The sequence below is a fragment of the Aquila chrysaetos genome, chromosome 8 (genome assembly GCF_900496995.4).
Source record: "Aquila chrysaetos chrysaetos chromosome 8, bAquChr1.4, whole genome shotgun sequence".
NCBI lineage: Eukaryota > Metazoa > Chordata > Aves > Accipitriformes > Accipitridae > Aquila > Aquila chrysaetos.
Genome location: NC_044011.1, coordinates 1,338,780 through 1,359,981, shown reverse-complemented (window position 1 = coordinate 1,359,981; position 21,202 = coordinate 1,338,780). Strand labels below are relative to the sequence as shown.

The window sequence follows — 21,202 nt, the reverse complement described above, 5'->3', positions numbered from 1 at the left end:
AGACCTCGCGCTCCAGCCCTGCTTTGCTCGTCTCCTTCAGGGCTGCTTCCCGCAGCCGGGCTCGGAGCAGCTCTTGCAAAAGAGTCGGCACGGGAGACTGGTGAGCAGGCAGAGCCCCAGCACCTCTGGCCTGCAGGAGAGGGATGGCAAAAGGGACTAGAGCTGGAGGTCTCTGTCCTCAGCCTCCCCGAAAGCCCCATCAGCAGAGGAAAAGGGAGGGAGCATCAGAGATCCCTGGCAGGAGGTGGGAGAGACCCCAGTGGGGGGCTGTCTGTCCTGGAAGCTCCTGGCCAGGGCAGGGGAGACCAACCCAGCCCTGGGTGCTGCCTTGCTGAGCAAAGGGGCCAAAGGACTTGCCAGCAGAGCAGGAGGGCAGCCACTGCAGGGGCTCAGTGGGGTCTCGGGTGTGTTTAAGCCGAGTGCTTAAATACGGACGGAGGCTGGTACAGGGGTTTAAGCTGGAGCTGGTCTTTAAAGGCACAGTTACACACCATCCAGAGCAGGAGACCTCCAGGCAGCGTGTGTGTGTAGCTCATGGATTTTCACCAGGATTTTTTTTCACGGTTATAACCAAACTCTCTGGGTGGGGGCCTGGGGACCGGGCAGACCACTGGCTTTTCTCCTAAAACACCAGCACAGCCCGTTCGGTCTCATGGTACAGTGACCTTTTGCAGAGAGGATGCCTGTTAGGCCCACGCCAGGGCAGGGCTGCCTCTCCCAGGGGGCGCAGAGGAAGAAGACCCAGAAATGTCAGACCCTCAGCATTGGCCTGGCATTGCTTCTGCTGAGAGGGTGGGCCGGCTTGTTGCCAACCACTCGGATATTGGGGTGAGTTTGGGAGAAAAGCTTGGCGCAGGGGTTTGGTTTGAAAGTGTGGCCTTCAGTGGGGGCCCCCTCCAATTAATGTGCTTTTTTTGGCAGAGAGTTTCACCTGGGCATTTTGCTGTTCCTGCCTCGTGACTCAGACCTGTGTTGGCAGACGCTGCAGCAGCGGACGGCGTCAACTCAGGGTGGCAGGCTGGAGCTGGAGACTGGCTGCCTGCTCCTGTGTAAGGCTGCCGGTACCGTAAGCTCTGCGCCGTGGAGCGGCTGGTGCTGTTTTACAGATAACTTTGCGCACTATCGGTTTTGAGTGACGGCCGGAAGAGCCACGGGTTCATTCGGTGTTCCTTGCTCTTCGCTGGTAGTGTGTCAGCTGCAGCCTGGCGGAAACGAAAGACTGACGCTGTGCTGGGTACGCTGTGCAGAGCCTCAGATGTGGCTCGTTAGTGCCTGCCTCTAAAAGAGCCTGGCATGAGTGGGCTTTAAAAGGCTCTCAGAGGTGGCTGGAGCTCTTCTCTGCTCCCTGTCCTGCTTGGAGCAGCCTGAAGCCACCAATATTTTCCTTGCTCCCCTTGTGCCTTGAGGGGCTCCCGGCTCCGCTCCAGCATGCAGGCATTGTTTGCTCTAAATGCACAGACGGTGTTGGAGCACACAGTGAAGGGGATGGTGCACGTTGGCAGTTGATAAAAAGGCATTTTTATCTGAACAGTAACATCACTGGGCTCGGGACCTGCTTTCCATTCAGCAGCGTATTGTTCTCCATGAGGCGTGGGCCGTGCAGCATGTTATTCCCAGCCGTGGGTCACCTCGAAGCAGCCGGGAAGTCCCTGCGTCTCCCGCCGCTTCCTCCTGCTGGAACAATTGGAGATGTCTGTCGGAGAGAGCGGTGGTTCAGAGCGGTTCCTGCCCGGTCCCCTCGTGTGCCACCTCTCGCTCCCCGGCTTCCTTTCCCTTCTTGCCTGGCACATGGGACAGGGAGAGGCAGGGAAGTCTGCGGGCCCTTCTGGGACGGGCTTTTCCTGCTCTTCCCTTTGCTGCAGCCCCTAATGTCAGGACATGATTCCTCGCTCCTGATTAAAGGTTTCCTCTGCCAAGTGAACCGAGCTGAGCTTGGTGGAAAGCTGCTAAAGGATGGCCTGACTCTGGGGTCTGTCCCATGGTCAGGGATGGGGAAGCCGTGGCTCCACCAAGGGCTGTGGAATTCAGCCCCGAGGCGTTAGAAACTTTTGTGTTCAGGGTTTTGTTAAAAATGCATTGTCAGTGACCGTGGATTGTTAATAATTCACAGTGAATGTCTGAGTCCCGCGGGGCTGGAGTGTGTCTGTCTGTCTGCACGCAGAGATGCACCGGCTCTTTGAGACGCTCCAAATCGAGATGGCAGCTCGCTCTCTTAAAGCATGCTGATACGATTTTAAAAGCCTGAATGACCTTAAATCCTGCGATGGCTGTCTTTCAGGATAAATTATTTATGTCGCATCTTCAGTGCTGCTGAAGCCCTCGCTCCTCAGGAACGGGCGGAAATGTCAGGCTTTGGAGGACAGGCTCTGAATTTGGAAGGACTGTGCTCAGGGTAACGAGGAACTGAGGGTTTGGATGGGAAGAGGTGGAAGATAAAGGCGCCCTGCGAGGCGGGGGGTGGGAGGGAGGGTGTTTGAGAGGTCCAGCCTTGGAAGTCGTCCCCAAACCGGTGCAGCCGCATTCTGCAGCCGACATCAGAGGGCTGGAAATTCCTCTTGATCTGCAGTTCAAAGCCGCTGCCTCCCTGAGGATGAAGCGCTTCATCTCGGGTTTGCAAATGCAGGCTCACCGCGGCAGCCAGCGTAGCTGTGAAATACAAATCTGCCACAGCACCCAAATCCCCCTGAAAAGCGAGGAAACGTGCTTATGGCATCTGAAGGTCACTGCTGCCTGTCCTGCTAAAAAAGCAAACCCTCCCGAGGGATGAGCAGGATCCAGGGCTGCTTGCTGGAGAAGGCATTTCGTTTCCCTTCACAGCAAATGGGGACTTGAAAAATGCCTGAAAAACGTGGCATGTAGTCCTGTCCAGGCCAGATCTGGCTAATTCAGCTGTTTTATGGGAGAGGGGGGGGCTGCTGAATGTAGCATTCTTGGGTTTTAATAGTGTTTTGAACCCAGGGTTGACAGGGGAGCGCTGATTCAAAATGCTGCAGGACTGCCCCGCAGTCGGTGCTGCTGTGGGGCGAGGAGTGCTGCGGTGATGGTGGGGTCCAGAGTGGCTGCTGAGCAGCAGCTCTGGAAGCAGCTTTATGCAGGGTCACCTCAATTTCAGTGAACTCTCTCTCCTCCAAAGTGATAGCTTTTCACATGTTGTCTTCCTCCCAGTTTTCTCACAACCTTCTTGGGTTTTGTTTTTTTATTTTAAAAGGAAAGCTAACGTGCAAACCTGCCCCTCCTGGCTTAACCGAAGACAAGCTCTCCTCTGCGCTTTGATCTAGTGGGTGTCTGTCTCGCTGCCCCGATTCAGGTCTTTCAAACCACTTTCCCTGCAAGCGCAGTGAGCTGCCGCCGCGGCATATGGAGCTCTCAAAGGCTCAGATCTGGCTTGGTGAAAGGATCCCTGGTAACGAAGAACAAAGGAGAAGAAATGCAGAGAAGTCGGCTGTCGGAGCGGCATTGTTTCAAAGGGCATGGTTTCCGTAAGGCCTACGCCAGACATTAAGGGGTGGTAAGCAGTGCTGGGAGAACACCCCCCCCTTTTTTTTTTCCTGGAGGATTTAGCTTGTGTCTCCCTAATCTTTATCAGCTGTGTTGTCTTCATGAACATTAAAGATCTAGACTTTATTTTAAAGGCAGACACGGATCACTCCAGTGTTTCCACCCAGAGGTCTTGGCTTTTCTCGTGGTATGAAATAATCAGCAGCTGCCATGTGCTGAGTTCGGTGCCTCTTGATTTTGGTTTTTCAATGTGACCTTTGTTGTTAATCCACAACCTGAACGGGGCCGTGTGCTGAAACGAAATGACCTGTTTCTCGGGAATTCAGCTCCAGTTTATCCTCAAGCTGCTTTAGCTTAAACTCTTCTCTCCCCTCCTCTCACTCTTCTAGGTCAGAGCCTTTATCTGAATGCTGGTTTCGGTGCGGCACTAGTTTTAAGGGCACGTTAGATATGGGGAGATAATGACTCATGGTTTTCTTTGTAGAAATACCCCTCTCCTCCCTGGCTGTGCTTACAGGAGGTAACATTGCTGTGGGATTGTCCCTAGCCTCTCCGCCTGACGCAGGGCTTATGTGGGGGGAAGCAGGGCAAATGGGGGGACCTGAGCGGCATGCTTCCCTTGCAGACGTGGCACTGACTTGTTTTCTAACAGCTGACAAACCCCTGTCCGTCCATCTGCGTACGGCGAGGCAGTGTGTCCCTGTCGCGGGAGTATCTGAAGGGTCTCGGGTGACCCAAAGTGCTGTCGAGGTGCAGAGCTGGGTGGGAAGTGTCACCCTGTGAGTAACCAGCAGGAGCGTAACGGTGAGGTGATGTGGGTGTTTCTTTTCCTGTGGGTCAGGAGTGGAGGTGATGGCCCGCAGCGCTGGCACTGCTCCTGTGCTGGCTCAGGCCTGTGACACATGAGACGGAGTCAGGAGTCTCATTACCTGGCATGTTTCTCAGCTGTATCTCTGCTAATTACCTCCAGCTGCTGGTGTTCAAACAAGGTCGGGGCTCTCCTGCCTGTCCCCTCCCGCTGGTTGTGCCACGATGCTGTCGTGCCGTTGCCCCGACATCACGCGCTGCCCTGGCAGCAGCTTGCGCCGTCCTGGCCCTGCGATCTGCTGCGGGGTGGGAAGGAGCATGGGGGAAAAACGCTCCTGTTGCAACATGTCCTGGCAGCACCGGCAGGTCCCAGACGAGCACATTAGGAGCCGTCTCTGATCTTGCTTCGGTGGGAAAGGTACAGGCCGAATGGGTTTGCCAGGCTTCATTCCAGTCTGTGGAGCGTCCCAGCTTGGTGGGACTGGTAGGGCTGAAGGAGAAATTGACGGATATTGGCTTTTCTTTGCAAGGCCTTGAGCTCAGTCTGGAGCAAAGTAGCTCCGCACATATCAGGGAAGGGTGCATTTCTGAGAGGCAGGAGTGAGGTGGCTTCCCTGGTGAGGTGGACGAGGACCTGCTGAGTCACACCAGGTTTGAGCTTGCACCGTTCCCAGCTCTGCAGAGGTGTGGCTGATGCCACCGGTGAACTTGAGATCTCAAGTGACTTAGAAAACACCAGAAGATAGAGGGAGGAACTTCTTCCCAACAAGCGTGTCTGTAGCTGAGGAGTTTCTTACTTGGTAGAAGAGCTGCTTTTAATTAAAAGGCAGTTTACTTACTTATTTTCCTGAACCGCAGAGAACTGGTGGTTTGCTTGAGGGCAGCGGAGCCGTTGGCATCACAGTGATGCCGCTGGTCTGTTTTTCCTGTTCTCACACCTCTGCTGTGACAGGGAGTGGGAATGTCTAACACGTGAGGATGGACCTGGTCTTATCCTGGCCTCCCTGGCATCAGTAAATTGTAGTTTATCTAGTAGAAGGTGAGTCTCAGAAGGGATCCGGATTTTAATACCTCATACAAACCATTTCAAAGGTTGTGGACACCTGGGTTTCAGTGCCTGGGTTGTAAAGAAGCTTTCACTGTCATGGTGGATGTATCTGTGATCTCTCTGGTCGTGTGCCCTGGAGGTCAGGGATCAGAAGTCGGAAGCTTCAGGTGTGAAACTGTCCTGTACTTACCTCGTGTTGGTATTGTGGTCCCCTTTAATGGTTAAGGAACAGGTTTTCCTGGGGGAAAAACATCTGCGGCCCGGAGAGGGGCATTTATACCCTGCCTCTTGGTCTGCCCCAAGCAGCCGAAACTCCTGGGGTGGTGAGCGAGGCCTCCAGTCATCACATTCCTATTCCCTGAGCCGGTGCTGCTGGGACAGCCCTACCTGCTCGCTGTAAGAGGCACGAGCTTGCCAGGGGCCCGTCCTGTGATCTCCAGGTGATTCAGGCTCCTCTTCCTGTCCCTGCTTCCTCCGTGCTCAGTCTCCGGTGCCAACCAGAGCTGCCGGGCTCTGTGGAGCCCCACCGGCAAAGCACCGCACGGGCTGGGAGCCATTCTGGGTAAGCCACAGTGCAGGATGGATTCGTTTTGGGCTTGTGATGAGATGGACTGAAATGTAATCAGATCGATATTGGGAAAGCTTGTTTTGCTGCCTGCTTGGACAGCTTCAAGGGGGGCTTTGGAGTTGTGGAAGTGGAGTGGGGCGCAGAGAGCCTTCAGAGTGTTGGGAGATTACTGACGTAGGACCTGAGTGGTTGGGAAAATCTGCCTTATCTGTCAGGGCTGTTTGGGGACGGGAGCGTCTCTCCTTGTGCAAGCCACAGGACAGCACCGCGCTGCTTCATCTGCCTTCTGCTCGGTGATCCGTCTGGCAGATTTAACGGCGTTCATGGCTGGAGGGGCCTGCTGGGGACGCGTGCCAGGGCTGGCCACGGTGCCTGCTGATGGGCTGTAGGCTTTGGGCTCCTGTCGCACTTCCACGTGAGCAGCCTCCGGCTGCAGATAAAGGAGCTGGATTGATGGTGCAGGATTAGCTTGGCTGGGTTTTCTCTGCTGAGCGAGGCAGTCGCGTGAAAAGCGTTCTGGGTTTTAGCTGTGGGCTCTGCGCTGGGGTGGGGGCCCTGGTGATTTGGGGCAGGGGGTCGTGGTGGTTTCCACCTCTGGGACCTGCTGCTCTGGGGTGTTGGGAGAACCAGATGGCCCTTTTGAGCCAGCTGGGAGAGAACAGCCCCAGGCTCTGCCCCGCATGAGCTCCAGGCACGGGACACTAGCCTGGGGCCATGTTTCTCTATGGCCAGCTCGCCAGCTTTCCCTCCAGTCCCTGACCGCTTCCTCCCTTCCCGCAGGCATGAGTGACCAGGCTTGCCCCCAGCACTGAGCAGCCAGAGCCGCCGGGAGCCGGGCCAAGATGCCGATCCCTCCTCCCCCCCCCCCGCCGCCGCCTGGCCCCCCGCCGCCTCCCACCTTCAGTCAGGTAGGGGTCTTCTCACTGGACGGTTGTAGAGGGGGGGAGGTGGCCTGTTTCTACATGGTGCTACTTGCCAGGGCCCCTGTGTTGTCTCTTGATATCCTTGAGTCCAGCCTACAAGCACTTCAGGTGATCCGTGGGCTGTGCCTCGGTTTCCCTTGCAGCAGAGTCTGTACACAGAAGGGACTGCACATGGCTTTTTTTGCATTAGTGTCTTCTGCACCATGATGACTTGGGAGAGCAGGGGGATCTTGCACGTGGCTGTAACTGAGCTGTGCGTTGGGTCTAGGTAGCATGGGGTCTCAACCTCGCCCTGTAGAGCAACAGCATAACCTGTCGCTCTGTCTGGAATAGACCCCCTGGAGAAGGCTGTCTGCTGGCAGGGGGTGGGGGTGCCTCTGGGCTCAGAGGAGAAGTGGGAAGGTGGGGTTGGGCCGTGCCTGCTCTGTGGATCGGGGTGTCTATGGGCACAGGCGAGTTGCTGAGCTGCTGCTTGTCTCCAGGCTAACACAGAGCCGCCGAAACTGAGCCGAGAGGAGCAGCGGGGCCGTGGGGCCCTCCTGCAGGACATCTGTAAAGGGACCAAGCTAAAGAAGGTGACGCAAATCAATGACCGGAGCGCACCAGTCCTAGAAAGTGAGTACCCGCCTGGCATGTCCCTGAGAGGCACTCAGCCCCACCCTGGGTGCCGCTGTGCCCTTCAGGATGGCTTCTGGGCTCTCACTCATCTGGTTTCCAGTGGCTCCTGGTTGGAGGAGCTGATAATACCAGGCTTAACTTCTCTGTCTCTCTCCTTTCAGAGCCCAAGGGCAGTGGTGGTGGCAGCTACGGGTCTAGCTCAGCTGCGATCCAGCCAAAGGGCGGCCTCTTCCAAGGTGGTGTGCCCAAGCTCAGACCCGTGGGAGCAAAGGACAGCTCAGGTAATGGCTGCCTGGCTGTGGTTTGTGTGTGGGTTCCCTGGGGAGGTCCCCGAGCAGGAGGGGGTTGAGGATCTTGCTGTGTTTGCCTGGGGATTTCAGCTGTTTAGAGACAGGGACTTCAAATCAACACCCCACGCGTGGCCGCAGGCAAGCTGTGCTCTCTCCATGCCACAGTGTCCCATGACACAAACCTCCTTGGAGGGCCCAGGAGTCGCATGTGTTGCTGAACGTTTCTCTCTGCTGTTTTCTGTGGCAAACTGCCTTCCAGCAAGCCAAAGAGCGAATAGCAGTGGTGAGAGAGGAGCTGTGTGTGGCTGAGCACCGTGCCAGCTCCCTGCCTGTGCCAGACAGCGTTCCCCGCGGTCTGGCCCTCTTCGGCCGAGCGGGCGGGCTGCCCCGCGCTCTGCGCAGGCTCGGAGACGGAGTGCCGCATGTTGCTCTCGCTGACTCCCGGACCGCGCCGTGCCTGGCCAGTCACTCTGCTTTCCTTCACCGCAGACAGCTCCAGTAAGCAAACCCTGCAAGTCCCCGGCTCCAGAGCAGCCGCCCCCAGGCCCCCAGTGCCAGCCAGCAACAGCCGACCTCAAGATGATGCTGACAACAGCCGGGCCTCTCCCCCAGAGCTGCCGCGCACGCAGAGGCCCTCCCTGCCGGACCTCTCCCGGCCCAACACTGCTGGCAGCACCGGCATGAAGCACAGCTCGTCCGCCCCACCGCCTCCCCCTCCGGGACGCCGCACCACCGCACCTCCCGCCCCCCCCTCTGGCGCACGGTGCCAAGGTGTCTTCCTACAACCGGGAGAAGCCCCTGCCGCCCACCCCGGGACAGCGACTGTCTGTGAGCAGGGACGGACCCCCTGCCCCGCCACCCATCAAGCCCCCTCCCTCCCCAGTCAGTATCCGAACGGGATCAGGGCCTCAGGGCCAGTCTCTCGCCCCCCCACCACCCCCCTTATCGGCAACCCCCCAGTGTCCCCAACGGCCCTTCCAGCCCCAGCAACGAGTCCGCCCCGGAGCTGCCGCAGAGACACAACTCCTTGCACAGGAAGACGCCAGGCCCTGTGCGGGGTCTGGCACCGCCACCACCCGCTTCAGCCTCCCCATCTCTCCAGAGCAGTCGTCCCCCTCCGCCGGCCAGAGACCCCCCCAGCCGGGGAGCAGGTAAGAGCCGTTTGCTCTGCTGGACCCGGCTCCTTCGTGCCTGGGAGCAGCCGTGGTGGGTCAGGCTGCGGCCGCTTGCCCATGGGGTCTTTGGTGGCTGGTAGGAGATGCCGGGGGAAGAGTCAGCACCAGGGCACAGCGAGGCTTCTCCTGCACGTGGCAGTCAGTGTAGTGGTTGAGCCAGGGGCAGTAGCTGGGCTGTCACCTTCAATACATGTCCCTGGTCCTGTCCTGTTCATCCAGCTCCTTTCAGGCCTGATGTTGGTAGTGGGTTGCGGCTGGGCAGCTCCTGCCCGTGAGGTTGATGTGTCCTCCTGGGTTGGGAGGTGAAAACGTGGTGGAGCCAGAGCTGTGTACGCTGCAGCTGCTCCCCATAGCTTCCTGAATGTCACCGGGGCAGTGACAAAAAGCTGTGGCAGAGTAGGGAGAAGCCTCTCCCTCGCCGGTGCAGCCAGACACCCTTGCTCAGCCCTTGGGAACCATCCTGCCCCTCTCTGAGCTGGTTTCGGTGCTGCATGGTTCAGAGCGCAGCTGGTGATGAAGGCTGTTGCTGCTGGTGCAGGGCTTTTGGTGTCAGGCACCCATCGAAGGCATGGCTGGGTGAAAACTGCTCGCCGTTCCCCCCACGCACATGGAGCTGGGTGCGAGCGTGTCCCTGCTGCTGGGAGCAGCGATGGCCTCACCCTGGTGCCCCCCCCCGTGCGCTCCTGGGCTCTGCGTCCAGACCGCAGCTCCCGCCTGGTCCCCTGCCAAGCCGCTCTGTCCTTCCGGCCCTGCCAGAATCCCTCCTTTGAGTTACGTCTGGGGATCTGCTCTGTTAGTCTGTGTGTAATTAGCCTAATGAGGAGCACGAACTGCCACTGTGCATCTGTGGGAGGCTGGGCAGGAGCGAGAGGTGGGTCGGAGGGGCCATGGGTCCTGTCACCGCCTCGGTGGCAGTGCCGACGTGGCTTCCCAGCCCCGACAGGCAGCATCTTGCTTCCATGTGGGAGCCGCTACCCTCAAACTCTCGCGTGTGCGGGCTCGTAGCTGTTCCTCGGATCCTCTCTTGTGCAGAGGGTGATCTGGGTCCAGCTGTGGGCTGGTAGTGTGCAGGGGCTGGAGCAGCCCTGCCGGGTGTGGGTGGTGAGCTGTGGGGGAGAGGGCTGGCCGGTCCCCTCCGCTGCAGCTGATGGGAGGAATGCAGATGTCAGGAGCGAGCGGGAGATCTCCTCTGGGTGCGCGTAGGAGCGTCCCTGGGCCGGCTGCGCTGGCCGCTGGCGCGGTCTGGCTCAGCAGCTGGCCTGGAAAGCTACCTCGGAGGATGTCCTTGGCCCTGCTGCCAGAGGGAGGGTTTGCCCTGGGGATGCCGTGCCTTGGCAGGCTGCGGTGGGCCATGCCGGTGCTGACCCAGCTCTCCTTGCAGCCCCACCACCCCCTCCGCCAATGCTGCGAAACGGGGGGCGTGATGCCCCCCCCGCCCCCACCCCCCTACAGACTGCACGGCTCCACCGAGCCCCCGAGCCGAGGGAAGCCGCCACCGCCGCCCACGAGGACGCCGGCCGGGCCGCCGCCGCCTCCACCACCAGTGCGGAATGGGCACCGGGACTCCATCTCCACCGTCAGAGCGTTCCTGGGTGAGTGGGGCCCCAGGCACGGATCCGTGCTCACAGCAGCTGCTGCTCTTCCGGGGGGGGCTGGAGCTGGGGGAAGCCCCGGTGTGGAGCCCAGTACTTCGGCTTCAGCTGTGCTCGTCCAGAGCCACCCTCCCTGACCTGCCCGTTTTTCCCCCCTTCTCTGCAGATGACTTTGAATCCAAATACTCCTTTCATCCTGTCGAAGACTTCCCAGCCCCAGAAGAATATAAATACTTCCAGAGAATCTACCCCAGCAAAACAAACAGAGGTAAGGGAGGAGGAGGTGTCCCGCAGTCCCGCATGGCCTGGCTCCCCTCCTGCGCTCTCGAGGCTGGCAGGAGGTGACAACAGTGCAGCCGTGGCCACCCGCTGTCCTGTTTGTCCCCACTCAGGGTGGATTGTGCAGGGGCTGGCAAGAGTTGCCTCGAGTCCCAGGCTCCTGATCCACATCCTTCTCTGTGCAGCAGCGTTGCTCCGGGGCCTGCACACATTCCCCGGGGTGCTGAGCCCTGAAGGCAGCCTGCTGCGCTCGGGGGGGGGGGGGGGGGGGGCCGAGGATTTGGGCTGTGCGGATGTCACGTCCCGCCTGCCCCCTCTTTTGCCTGCTGAGCCTGTGTAGAGAAACGCCGCAGGGCTTGTTCCCGCCTGTGCTAAGGGCCTTTGGTGCTGGAGCGGTTACAAAAGCACCCCAGGAGCCGGCCCTGCGGCTGAAGCTGGTGCTGGGCAGGGGCTGGGGGGGTGAAGAGCCCCTGCGTGTCCCAGGACGAGCCCCTCCACAGGGCCCTGAGCAGCGGCATTCGGACCCGGTGCTGCCAGCACAGCGCAAAGTGCCCTTGCTGCGCCGCTGCTGCGCGTCAGCCCTGCGGATCCCGGAGGAGACTCCAGGGAGAATGGGATGCTCGTTTATTTTTAGAGCGATGAATGTTTAATGTGGATTTGAAAAGCCCTGAGCTTTCCATGCGTGCTGCAGCGGCTGGTTTGAGTCGCAAATCCCAGGCTCCAGATCTCCGCAGGGAGTACGAGGGGGGGGCAGCTGGCGCGGGGGTGTGGAGGAGGGAAAGCAGACGTGCCAGATCCTGCTCTGCGGAGCACCAGGGCGGTGATCCTCTGAACCGGTGCTGGCGGCCAGGGAGCAGCCGGTCCAGTGCGTGCCAGCAGCACGGGGCACGCCGTGCCAGCCATCTCCGTGCAGGTTCTGGTTTCAATGGGCTTTCTTGTCTTTCAGCTACGCGTGGGGCCCCCCCTCTGCCCCCCATCCCCAGGTGAAAGCAGGCTGCACAGGCGGATTGTTCCTGAGCAGAGAGACGGACCTCCTTCCCCTTCCTCAGACAGACCCTCCCCACCTCCCTGCCCCCCAGGATCCTGCATGAGAAACTCCCAGCGTCTTTGGTTTTCCCAGCTGCGCCAGGACGAGCAGATACCCCCGGCCCAGCTCTCTCCGCCAGCCCACCCTCATCTATGCATCTCCCCCAAGACTCGGTGACCTTGCTGGCAAGCCCAGATGGGTCCTTTGCTCCTCGCTCGTCGCAGATCCCGGGTCCGGCCGGGACCCCGCATCCAGCCGCAGCCTGGGAGCCCGGCACGAGGACTTGAGGAAGACGCTGAGCCGTGTGCGGCCGGCTGGTGGGACCAGGGGTGGCTCGGTGCCCGATTCCTCGGGGCCGGGGCGGAGCGAGGGGGCTTGGAGAGGAGCTGGGGTAGGTCTGGAGATGGACACGTTGCGTGATCACCAGCTGCGCCGGCGGCGGAGCGAGGGGGAGCTGGGACAGGCCGGCAGAGCCTCGTTACCCCGGTGCAGCTGATTGCTTTTTTGCACAGGAGCCAGCGGAGGAGCGGGGGGGGGGGGGGGTGAGCGGGACCATCCAGGGAGACCCTGACGGCGCTGGGGGCTGTGGGGTGGCTGTGGGAGGGGGAAACCCCCCTCCCTGCTCCCACGGGGTGACATCCCCGATGCCACCCGGCAGCATCGCACCCCAAAACAGCCGCAGCCGACGGCTTTTCACGCCGCTGGGTTTTGATGGGCCGAGGAGGCGCCCGGCGGTGGCAGCCCGGCTTTTAACGCTAAATTACCAAACTAGAGCATTTTAACGGGAAGACACTAATTGTCCGTGGAGGAAGCTGGGGGTGCCGTTACCGTGGGGGGGTGTCGTTCGTTCTGTTTCTTATGTGGCGGGTGGGGGGGAGCACGGGAAGGGACTTGGGGCCACGGCCCCTGTGCCGGGGGGGGGGCTCCGGCTGACGTTTTGCCTTACACACTACCCTGTCCGACTGTTGGTACCGGGCTGGTTTCTCTGTATTTACTCGCAGTACCGGGGTGGGCTGGACATTAACCGTAGTTACTGATCTATTTTGTACGTTGTAAAAAGCTTGTACTATAGGAGGAAGGTGGGCTCACTGCGGGTGTACTAAACCCTCCCCTCTAACTGTTTCGGGGTTTGTTTTGGGTTGGTTTGGGTTTTTTTTTTTTGGTTTGTTTTTTGTTTTGTTTTGTTTTTCTACGAAGATGGAAACTTTCCTTGTTCAGGCTGAAGTGAGGCAGCGCCCAGGGTGAGGGGATGCTTGGGGTGGGTTTCTCTGGAGGACGAGCCCCCCCCTTCCCCCCCCCAGCGCTGTCCTTTGGTTTAAATAAAGGTAAAAAAAGGTTCTCCCTGAGCGCTGGCTGCCCCTCCCGGGGGAACGAGGGGCTGTTTTAAGAGGGAACAGAATAAAAACTGAGGAGCTTGAAATTGCATTTAAATAAAAGTAATAAAGATACGCAACTCTTCAAAGGCAGTGTCTGGGGGGGTGGCTGGGGAAGGAGGGGGGGTCCCTAAGCCACAGGGGTGCTCTGCTCCTCCCTGGGGCCCCCTCCCCTCTTTTTTTTTCGGGGGGGGGGGGCCTGGGAGCCAGGGTGCTCTGCCTGCAGCGAGGCTGGTACTGGGAGGGGCTGGGAGCGGTGGGGAGGCAGGAGGGGAGCACTGGGGAGGAAGGAGGGGCACTGAGAGCGGGGGGGGCGGCAGGAGGGGGCACTGGGAGCACTGGGGAGGCAGGAGGGGGCACTGGGAGCGGTGGGGGGGCACAGGGGGGCCGTGAGTCCCTCCCCGGCCGACTACAACTCCCAGCGCGCCTTGCGCGCCGCGCACGACACCTCCCGGCAGGCCTCGCGCGCCCTCGCCTATTGGCTGCTGGTCAGCGGCTCCCTCCTCCCGCCGCGGCGCTTGGCGCGGGACCTTGCGATTGGCGGCGGCGGAGGGCGGCGCAGCCAATGGGGAGGCGGGGGCGGGGCCAGCTCGGCCTGGTGGCGGGAAGTGCGGAGCAGGGGCTGAGTTGGCGCGAGAAGGTCGGTGGCAGCGGCGGGGGGGGAACGCGGGGGGGGGGGGGCATGTGGGGCTGGGATGGGGGGACATGGGGGGGTCGGGAGGGGTAGGGGGCTTTGGGGGGGGGTAGGGCTGTGCCGGGGAGGGGGGAGGTATCGGGAGCGGCGGTGTGGGATGTGGCTGGGGGGGGCAGAGCCGGGCGGCGTGGGGAGGGAGGCAGGGGCGGCCGGGAGCCGCGGGGCCGGGGGTCTCCCCTCCTGACCGGTGTCCTTCTTCCATCCCCAGACCGCACCCCCCCGCCGGCGCCGCCGCCATGGCCAGCAGCAGCCCGCAGCACCAGTCCACCATCGGCTTCCCCCGCAGGAGGAGCGCCCGCCGCCTCGCCGCCGCCGCCCCCCTGGGCAAGAGCGGCCCCGACCCCGGCAGCCCCGACCCCGGCAGCTCCGACCTCACCGCCGTGCGGCTCTCGCCCTGCCCCAGGGCCCCGGGCACACACTCAGCCCGGACCAAAGTGCTGCCCCTGAGCCCCTGCAAGCGCCTGGGTGAGCTGACCCCCCTACACACTCCCCTGGCCCCCCCCCCGGGAAAGATGTGGGGGGGGGGTATCCCTTTCCCGAAGGCAGCTGTGAGGCTGGGACCTCGCCCTGGTGGGGCTGGGGCAGGCGGACGGACCCAGCTCCATCCCGTCCCTCGCACAGCTGTGTTTGCGGCTTCCCCCGGTTTCGGGAGGAAAAACTGCTCCCGCGGGGCCCAGGGCGGGCTGAAGCACGAAGCCTCCCCCCGGGGAGAGCGACACCGCGTTACAAACAGCCTCTTGCTCGCACACAAGCACACCGCGAGAGCGTCAGGGTCGGGCCCGCACGCTCGGCTGCTCCACTGACCCGTCTCCTCCGCAGGTGACGACAACCTCTGCAACGTCCCCTATGCCCTGCCCCTCCTCCCCGGCCAAGCGCAGCAAGGAGAACCAGGGGCGCCGCTTGCTCTTTGGGGACCCCCTGACCTCCCCCGAAAAGCCCAGCAGCCCAGGGCCATCCCCGCGGCATCGCGGGCAGGAGACCCCCCGGAGCTTGGGCCTTGGCAGGCAGCCTGCCCGCGCCCGACTCTTCAGGCAGGAAGGTGAGTGTAGTCAGGGAGGGGGACGGGGTCCTGGTGGTGCCGTGGCCCCCCCTGAGCCCTCTCCCTCCTCGGCACAGGCACCTGCTACCAGCAGGTTAAGCGGGCGCTGCATGCGGCTGTGCCCGACCGACTCTACGCCAGGGAGAAGGAGACGGGCATCATCCGGCAGTTTCTGCGGGAGCACGTCTGTGGGCGCCAGCCCGGCAGCCTTTACGTCTCTGGAGCCCCCGGGACCGGGAAAACGGCCTGTCTGAGTCGCGTCCTGCTCGACTGCAAGGTGTGCCATAGCTGGGGGTCTCGTTTTGGGGGTGCTGGTGGAGCAGATTGGCAAGGAAAGGTGGGGGCACTGGCAGGAGGAGCAAGAGCCGAGCGTGGCGGGGCGGCGGTGGGTGGCCAGCAGTGTAACGCTCCCGTCCCTGGCAGGATGAGCTCACCGGGAGCAAAACCATCGTCCTGAACTGCATGTCGCTGAGCAGCCCGCAGGGCATCTTCCCCACCGTGGCACAGCAGCTGGGTCTGCCCGCGGCCGCCGGCCGGGAGGGCGTGCGGAGGCTGGAGAAGCAGCTGACGGCCCAGGGGCCCATGGTGTGAGTTCCCTGCCGGGGGGGGGGTGTGACAGTGTGGGGTCCCCTCTCGATACCCTGAGCGTGGCCAGCCAGGAGAGGTGGCCCCGGCAGCGGCTCTCCCCTGCTTGGGGTACTGTGGATGGGCCGCGGGGGTGGTGGGGAAAGCCGGGGCTGACCCAGGCTTTCCCCACCTCCGCAGCCTGCTGGTGCTGGATGAGCTGGACCAGCTGGGGAGAGCAAGGGGCAGGACGTGCTCTACACCCTCTTCGAGTGGCCCCGGCTGCCCGGCTCTAGGCTCGTCCTCGTGGGTGAGTGCGCAGCAGCATGGCACTGCCAGCCCTGGGGACCCTCCTTCTTTTGGGGGGCGGATGGGGGGGGGTTTTGCCTTTGCACCCTCCTCCTGCCCACCCGCTCCCTCTTTGGGGCACGGCCCTCATCTTCCCTCCCTTCCTCACCCCGCTGTGCCCGCAGGCTTGGCCAACGCGCTGGACCTGACAGACCGCAGCCTGGCCAGGCTCGGTGCCCGCCCGGCCGGCAGCCCCCAACTGCTGCACTTCCCACCCTACACCAGGGAGCAGCTCACCGCCATCCTGCAGGAGCGGCTGGGGCAGGTGGGGACGCAGGGGGACACGCCGGGGGGGTGGTGGTGGGGGGGGGGGTGTCTCTGCCCACGCAGGCTGACAGCGTACGGTGCCTCGGCAGGTGGCTGGTGACCCCGTCCTGGATGCCGCCGCGCTCCAGTTCTGCGCCCGCAAGGTGTCCGCGGTCTCCGGTGACGCTCGCAAGGCCTTGGATGTCTGCAGGTCAGCGCCTGCCTCAAAACCCAGCGGTCCCAGGGCCAGCGTGGCCCCTGCGAGCCCCGCACAGCTCCCCCGCGCCGGGGGTGCCCGTGCTGGGGCAGCCGCTCTGCCCGGTGCTCAGGGCTGTCTCCTCCCCAGGCGCGCCGTGGAGGTGGTGGAGCTGGAGGTGCGGAGCCAGACCCTGCTCAAGCCGCTGCCTGGTGGTGAGTAGCTGCTGCCGGCTGCAGTGCCGGAGCCAAAACCCTGCGGGGGACGCCTCCGGGCTGGCCTTAATAGCGGGTCCAGGGTCCCTTTCTGGGGCACCTGCTCTGTGCTGCCACCCGCACCCCTTGCTCATCCCCCCGAGGTCCCCTTGCAGCCCTGTCTGTCCCACAGGTGACTCCCCGGCATCCCCCGTCCCCAAGCGCGTGGGGCTCCTGCACGTCTCCCGCGTGATTTCGGAGGTGTTTGGGGACCGGCTGGCCGGGGGTGGCCGGGGGACCCGGGACGCCTTCCCGCTGCAGCAGAAGGTGCTGCTCTGCTCCCTGCTGCTGCTCGCCCGGCACCTGCGCAGCCCGGAGGTGACGCTGGGGAAGGTGAGTGGTGGTGGGACCCGCTCGGGGCTGGATTTGGGGAGCGGGTGGGTCTCCCCGCGGTCTCCCTTGCCCGCGGTGCCGCGGCGTGACGCCCGCCCTGCCTTCCCCAGCTCCACGACGCCTACGGCCAGGTCTGCCGGCGGCAGCAGCTCCCCGCCGTCGACCAGGCCGAGTGTCTGTCCCTCGTCACCCTCCTGGAGTCCCGCGGCGTCCTCGAGCTGAAGAAGGCCAAGGAGGCCCGGCTGGCCAAGGTACCGCGGGGGGCGGCGGGGCAGGGTCCGGCGGCGTGGCGGGGTCCGGCGGCGCTGAGCGGTTCTCGTCTCTCCCCCAGGTCTCCCTGAAGATGGAGGAGGCGGCGGTGGAGCACGCGCTGCAGGACGCGGCGCTGGTGGGCAGCATCCTGGCCCAGGGGCTGCGCTAACCCCCCCCCCCCCCCCCCCCCGGCGGCCCCCTCCCCGTGGCCCCTCGGCACGGGCCGGGCGGACGCTGCCCCGGGTGGGACTTGGGTGCGTGATGCGCGGTTTGGCCGGACCGCGGGGGGAGCAGGGAAATGGCTCCCAGAGACCTCGGCTGTTGTTTGTTGAGTCCTGCCTTGGGGCCCTCAGTCTGGGGCAGTTTTATTAATATTATTAATATTATTATTACTATTTTTGTGTGGCTGAAGCTGAGGGTTCCCAGCGCCTTTACAGCAATGGATGTGGACCGCGGGTGCTCCCGGCTCTTCTCCCACCCCGGCACGTGTGATGTCGGAGCCCGGCATTGCTCTCTGCTACGACCTATGGATGTGTTGGCTCCCGGCTCGTTCGGAGCCTTCTGGGGCCCCCCCCGCGCTCCCGGCTGCAGGAAGGAGGGTCCTGGTGCCAGCCCCGCTCTGCGTCCCAGTGCCGGCAGTGGTAGAGGGGGTGCAGGGTGTGCTCAGCTCCAGGCTGTGCCTGGCCGGAGGGTGGGGGGGCAGCGGGGGACCCCTCTATCTCCTGGCATTAATAAAGTCGTTCTGGTTCGGTGCTGGCTCCTGCCTCTGCCCCCCCACTGTTCCCTCCCTGCCCCAGGGCTGTGGGGGTCTGGCCCTGGCCCCCCCCCCCCCCCCCCTCCAACCCCTCTCCTCCTGCGTTACAGCCCCCCCGGGTCCCCCTAGCTCCTGGCCCCAGCTCCTCCGCTTGTGTTAAATAATAGACGCTTTGACCTAATTTTGCAGCTTCCCTGGCTGGGGGGGGAGTGCGGGGGCCCCAGGCAGGCGGGGGAGCGGGGAGATGCTGGGGCTCTGTCGCTGCCCCGCATCCAGCCATCCCACCCTGTCCCCCAGGACCCCCCGCTGCCCCCCTCGGCAGCTCCCGGCCTGGGATGGGGTGCTGGGTGTGGGGGTGCCCGTGTCCCTGGCGTGCCTCAGTTTCCCCTGGCCCCATGGTGCGGCCCTGGCGTGTGCCGGCGCGATTCTGGCCCTGGCCCCGTGGCTTGCGGGGTCCCCACGGGGTGCAGGACAGGGGGACGTCGGCTGTGTCCTCGCTCTGGGCACCCAGTGCCAAAGCAGAGCTTGGCGAGGCTGCTGGATTCCACCGTTGAACTGGGTGTCTCGGTGCAGCCCCCCCCCTCCTCCCCACCCGTTTTGGCACACTGTGGCGATGCCCATCCCTGCTGTGCCAGGGGACACCTTGGGGACCGGGCAGGCCCCGGCCACCGGGTCCTTTCCCCGCCACCGTTCGCCATGGGGAGCGGTGGGGAAACCAAGGCAGGGACAGTGCTATGGGGCCGGGGGTGGCCGTCGGCCCCAGCCGGGCCCCGAGCGCGGCTCAGCCGATTGCCGCTGCGGGGCTATTTATAGCCGGAGCTGCCATGTGTCGGACGTGTGCGGCGGCACGGGGGGGGGGGGGGTGGCGGGTTCAGGCCAGGCTGCGCCCGCTCTGCTCCACGTCCCCGTCCCTTTGCCGTGCCGGGGGGCTGAGGGGGACCCCGTCCCTGCCCCCTCGCCACGCCGCGGGGCTGAGCGGGGACCGTGGCCCAGCCACGCGTCACCGGGCCGCGGGGGTTCAGCGGGTACCGGCATCCCCACACCCGTGGGCAGAGTTGGGCCGGGCACGGGCTGCCGGGGGGCCCCCCCTGCTCCCCACGGGCCACGGCGGCCGCACCCTGCCTTGCGCCAGCCCCGCAGCCGTGACGCAGCCCCACGGCGTGGAACCACGGCACTACGGCGACGGCGGCTGGAAGGAAGCGGCTGGCAGCGTGTGTGACCGCAGTGACGCTGTGGTGACGTGGGTGGGCATCGCGGTGCCCCTGCTCCCCACATCACAACCCCCCCCCCCCGGCCCCGGGCTGCTGCATCCCTGGAGCCCGCTCTGTGCCCACCGTCGTGCTGGGCAAGGTGGTGGCTGCGCAGGCAGATTGCGGGCAGGGCGGGGGGGGGGCACCCCCCACACCTGGGCCTGACCGGCCGTGCTGGGCATGCCATGGCACGGTTGGAGGGTCCCTGGTCCTGGCACTGTCCCCAGGGTGGTCCGGCTGCCCAGGTGGGGTCGGGGACAGCAGGGCAGCGTGGGGGACGTGGCCCCACGGTGCGGGAACGCGGCTCCCCTCGCTGTGCCAGCCCACCGGGGTGCCCGCGGTCGTGCCGGCCCCGGCTCCGTTCTCTGCCGCAGTGGATGAAAAATCGATAGCGCAGATGGATTCAGCCGCGCGGGTGCCGGAGCTCCCGCCGGAGCCGTTCATCACCGCTCGGTGAGGGGCTGGCAGCACCGCGATGGGAGCACCGCGGCTCGTGGATGTCTCCGCCGGCCCCGGGACACCCAGGCCCCACGCCGGGGCCGGCAGCCGGAGCGGCAGCGGTAGCACGGGGAGGCCGAGGGGTCGGCGGGGTCCCGTCCCCCCCACTCCGGCACACGTGTGCCCACGTCCCCTCGCTCCTGCACGCACGTGCCGAGCCCACAGGGCCGGGCAGCGCCCGGCTGCGCCGCGGGCAGCTCCCAGCGCGCGTGTCCGGCCGCGCAACCGCCCGCATGTGCGCGGCGGGGGCTCGGTGTCCCCGTGGCGGTGTCCCCAGCGCCCCGGCCGCCTCCCTGTCCTCCCTTGCACTTTCCTTACATAAGCGGCCACGTGGCGGGCACGGCCCCCTCCCGCCGCTCCGTCACCGCCGGCACCCAGATTCCATCTGACAGCCCCTTTCCGCTCGGCTGCGCTCCTGCTGGGCACCGGGACCGGGGGTGCGGGGCAGGACCCCGCACGACCCCACCGCGCCGACACCGGGCCCCGCGCCGGGCGAGGGCTGCGGGGCCTCGGCAAGACGGTGACGCCGGGGACGCGGCCCTGCCCCAATGACGCCTCCCGTCCGCCCGCGCCCCGGCATCCCGCTGTCCTGCCCGTGCTTCGCCGGGCCTCGGCACCCCGACGCCGCGGGACAGGCTGGGGCCGGGCCCTGTGGCCGGGCGGGATCCATCCGGTGACGGGTTCGGCCCCGCGGGCAGCCCTGCGATGGGGCGGTGTGGGGTCCCCGGTGCCCGGCGGCCACCCCGGTGGGCCGCGGAGGGGATGGCGGGCTGGCCGCCGCGCACATCTGGGAGTGATTTGGCACATTCCTCTCGGCTGAGCACATGCCGGCGGCTGGGCCTCGCCGCGGCCGGCAGCCCCGGCGTGCTGGGGAGGAGGTCGGCGGCCGCACCGGGCTGCGGGTGCGCGGGCCTCGCCGTCCACGCCTGGCCCGGGGTGTCCCACCTCGCTTTGCTGAGCACACAGGGGAAACTGAGGCACGGGAGCGCTGCTCAGAGCGGCCCGGTGGGCACCCAGCCCTCCTGGCGTGGGCACCGCGGGGTCTGACAGGCACCCAGCGGCCGTGGAGGGGGGGGGACGGACAGCGGGACCCCCCACAGCGCGTCCGCTGAGGCTGCCCAGACTCCTCGCACCTATGACTTCCCACGACAGCTCCCACCGGCCTCTTGCGCGGTCCTCTCCCTGCGTGGGGCTGTGCCGAGGCTGCCCCTGGGCGAGCGTCGGGGGGGGGGGGGGGGGGGGGGAGAGGGGCAACGAGGCTGCGGTTGCGCGGCCCCTTTAAGAGCTCCCCCCCCCCCCCCCAGCTCCACACACACCTTCGCGCGGCGCGCGCACCCACTTTCTCCCCTTCCGCCTTCTGGAGACTTCAAAGAGTTCCAATGCAGCGCCGGCCCCGCCCACGCCCCGCCCCTCCCGCCAATGGGGCGCCGCCGGAGGCGGCGCCCCATTGGCGGGAGGGGCGGGGCGTGGGCGGGGCCGGCGGGAGGGGCGGGGCGTCCTCCCTCGCTCCCCCCCCGCCCTCCGCCGCCGCCGCCGCCGCCGGCCCCGCCCGGCCCAGCCCCGGGTAAAGTTTCCC

General features: G+C 64.5%; 2 protein-coding genes across 2 annotated transcripts; both read left to right on the top strand.

Annotated features, from left to right (window-relative positions):
• The first annotated feature begins 2,278 nt into the window (after nt 1–2,278).
• On the top strand, nt 2,279–13,273 carry WIPF2 (WAS/WASL interacting protein family member 2). Its single transcript, XM_041125409.1, is given in 12 exon segments — nt 2,279–2,392; nt 3,209–3,508; nt 6,702–6,829; nt 7,327–7,459; nt 7,624–7,743; nt 8,242–8,500; nt 8,502–8,688; nt 8,690–8,903; nt 10,309–10,355; nt 10,357–10,519; nt 10,686–10,787; nt 11,745–13,273. Coding segments are annotated over 10 exon segments (1,332 nt in total). The 5' UTR covers nt 2,279–2,392; nt 3,209–3,508; nt 6,702–6,763; the 3' UTR covers nt 11,786–13,273.
• A 768-nt stretch (nt 13,274–14,041) lies between these two features.
• Nucleotides 14,042–17,901, top strand: CDC6 (cell division cycle 6). Its single transcript, XM_030021960.2, is given in 13 exon segments — nt 14,042–14,357; nt 14,712–14,746; nt 14,748–14,931; nt 15,009–15,208; nt 15,355–15,518; nt 15,697–15,727; nt 15,730–15,805; nt 15,969–16,108; nt 16,200–16,300; nt 16,436–16,500; nt 16,673–16,872; nt 16,983–17,123; nt 17,204–17,901. Coding segments are annotated over 13 exon segments (1,656 nt in total). The 5' UTR covers nt 14,042–14,128; the 3' UTR covers nt 17,294–17,901.
• Nucleotides 17,902–21,202: the final 3,301 nt, after the last annotated feature.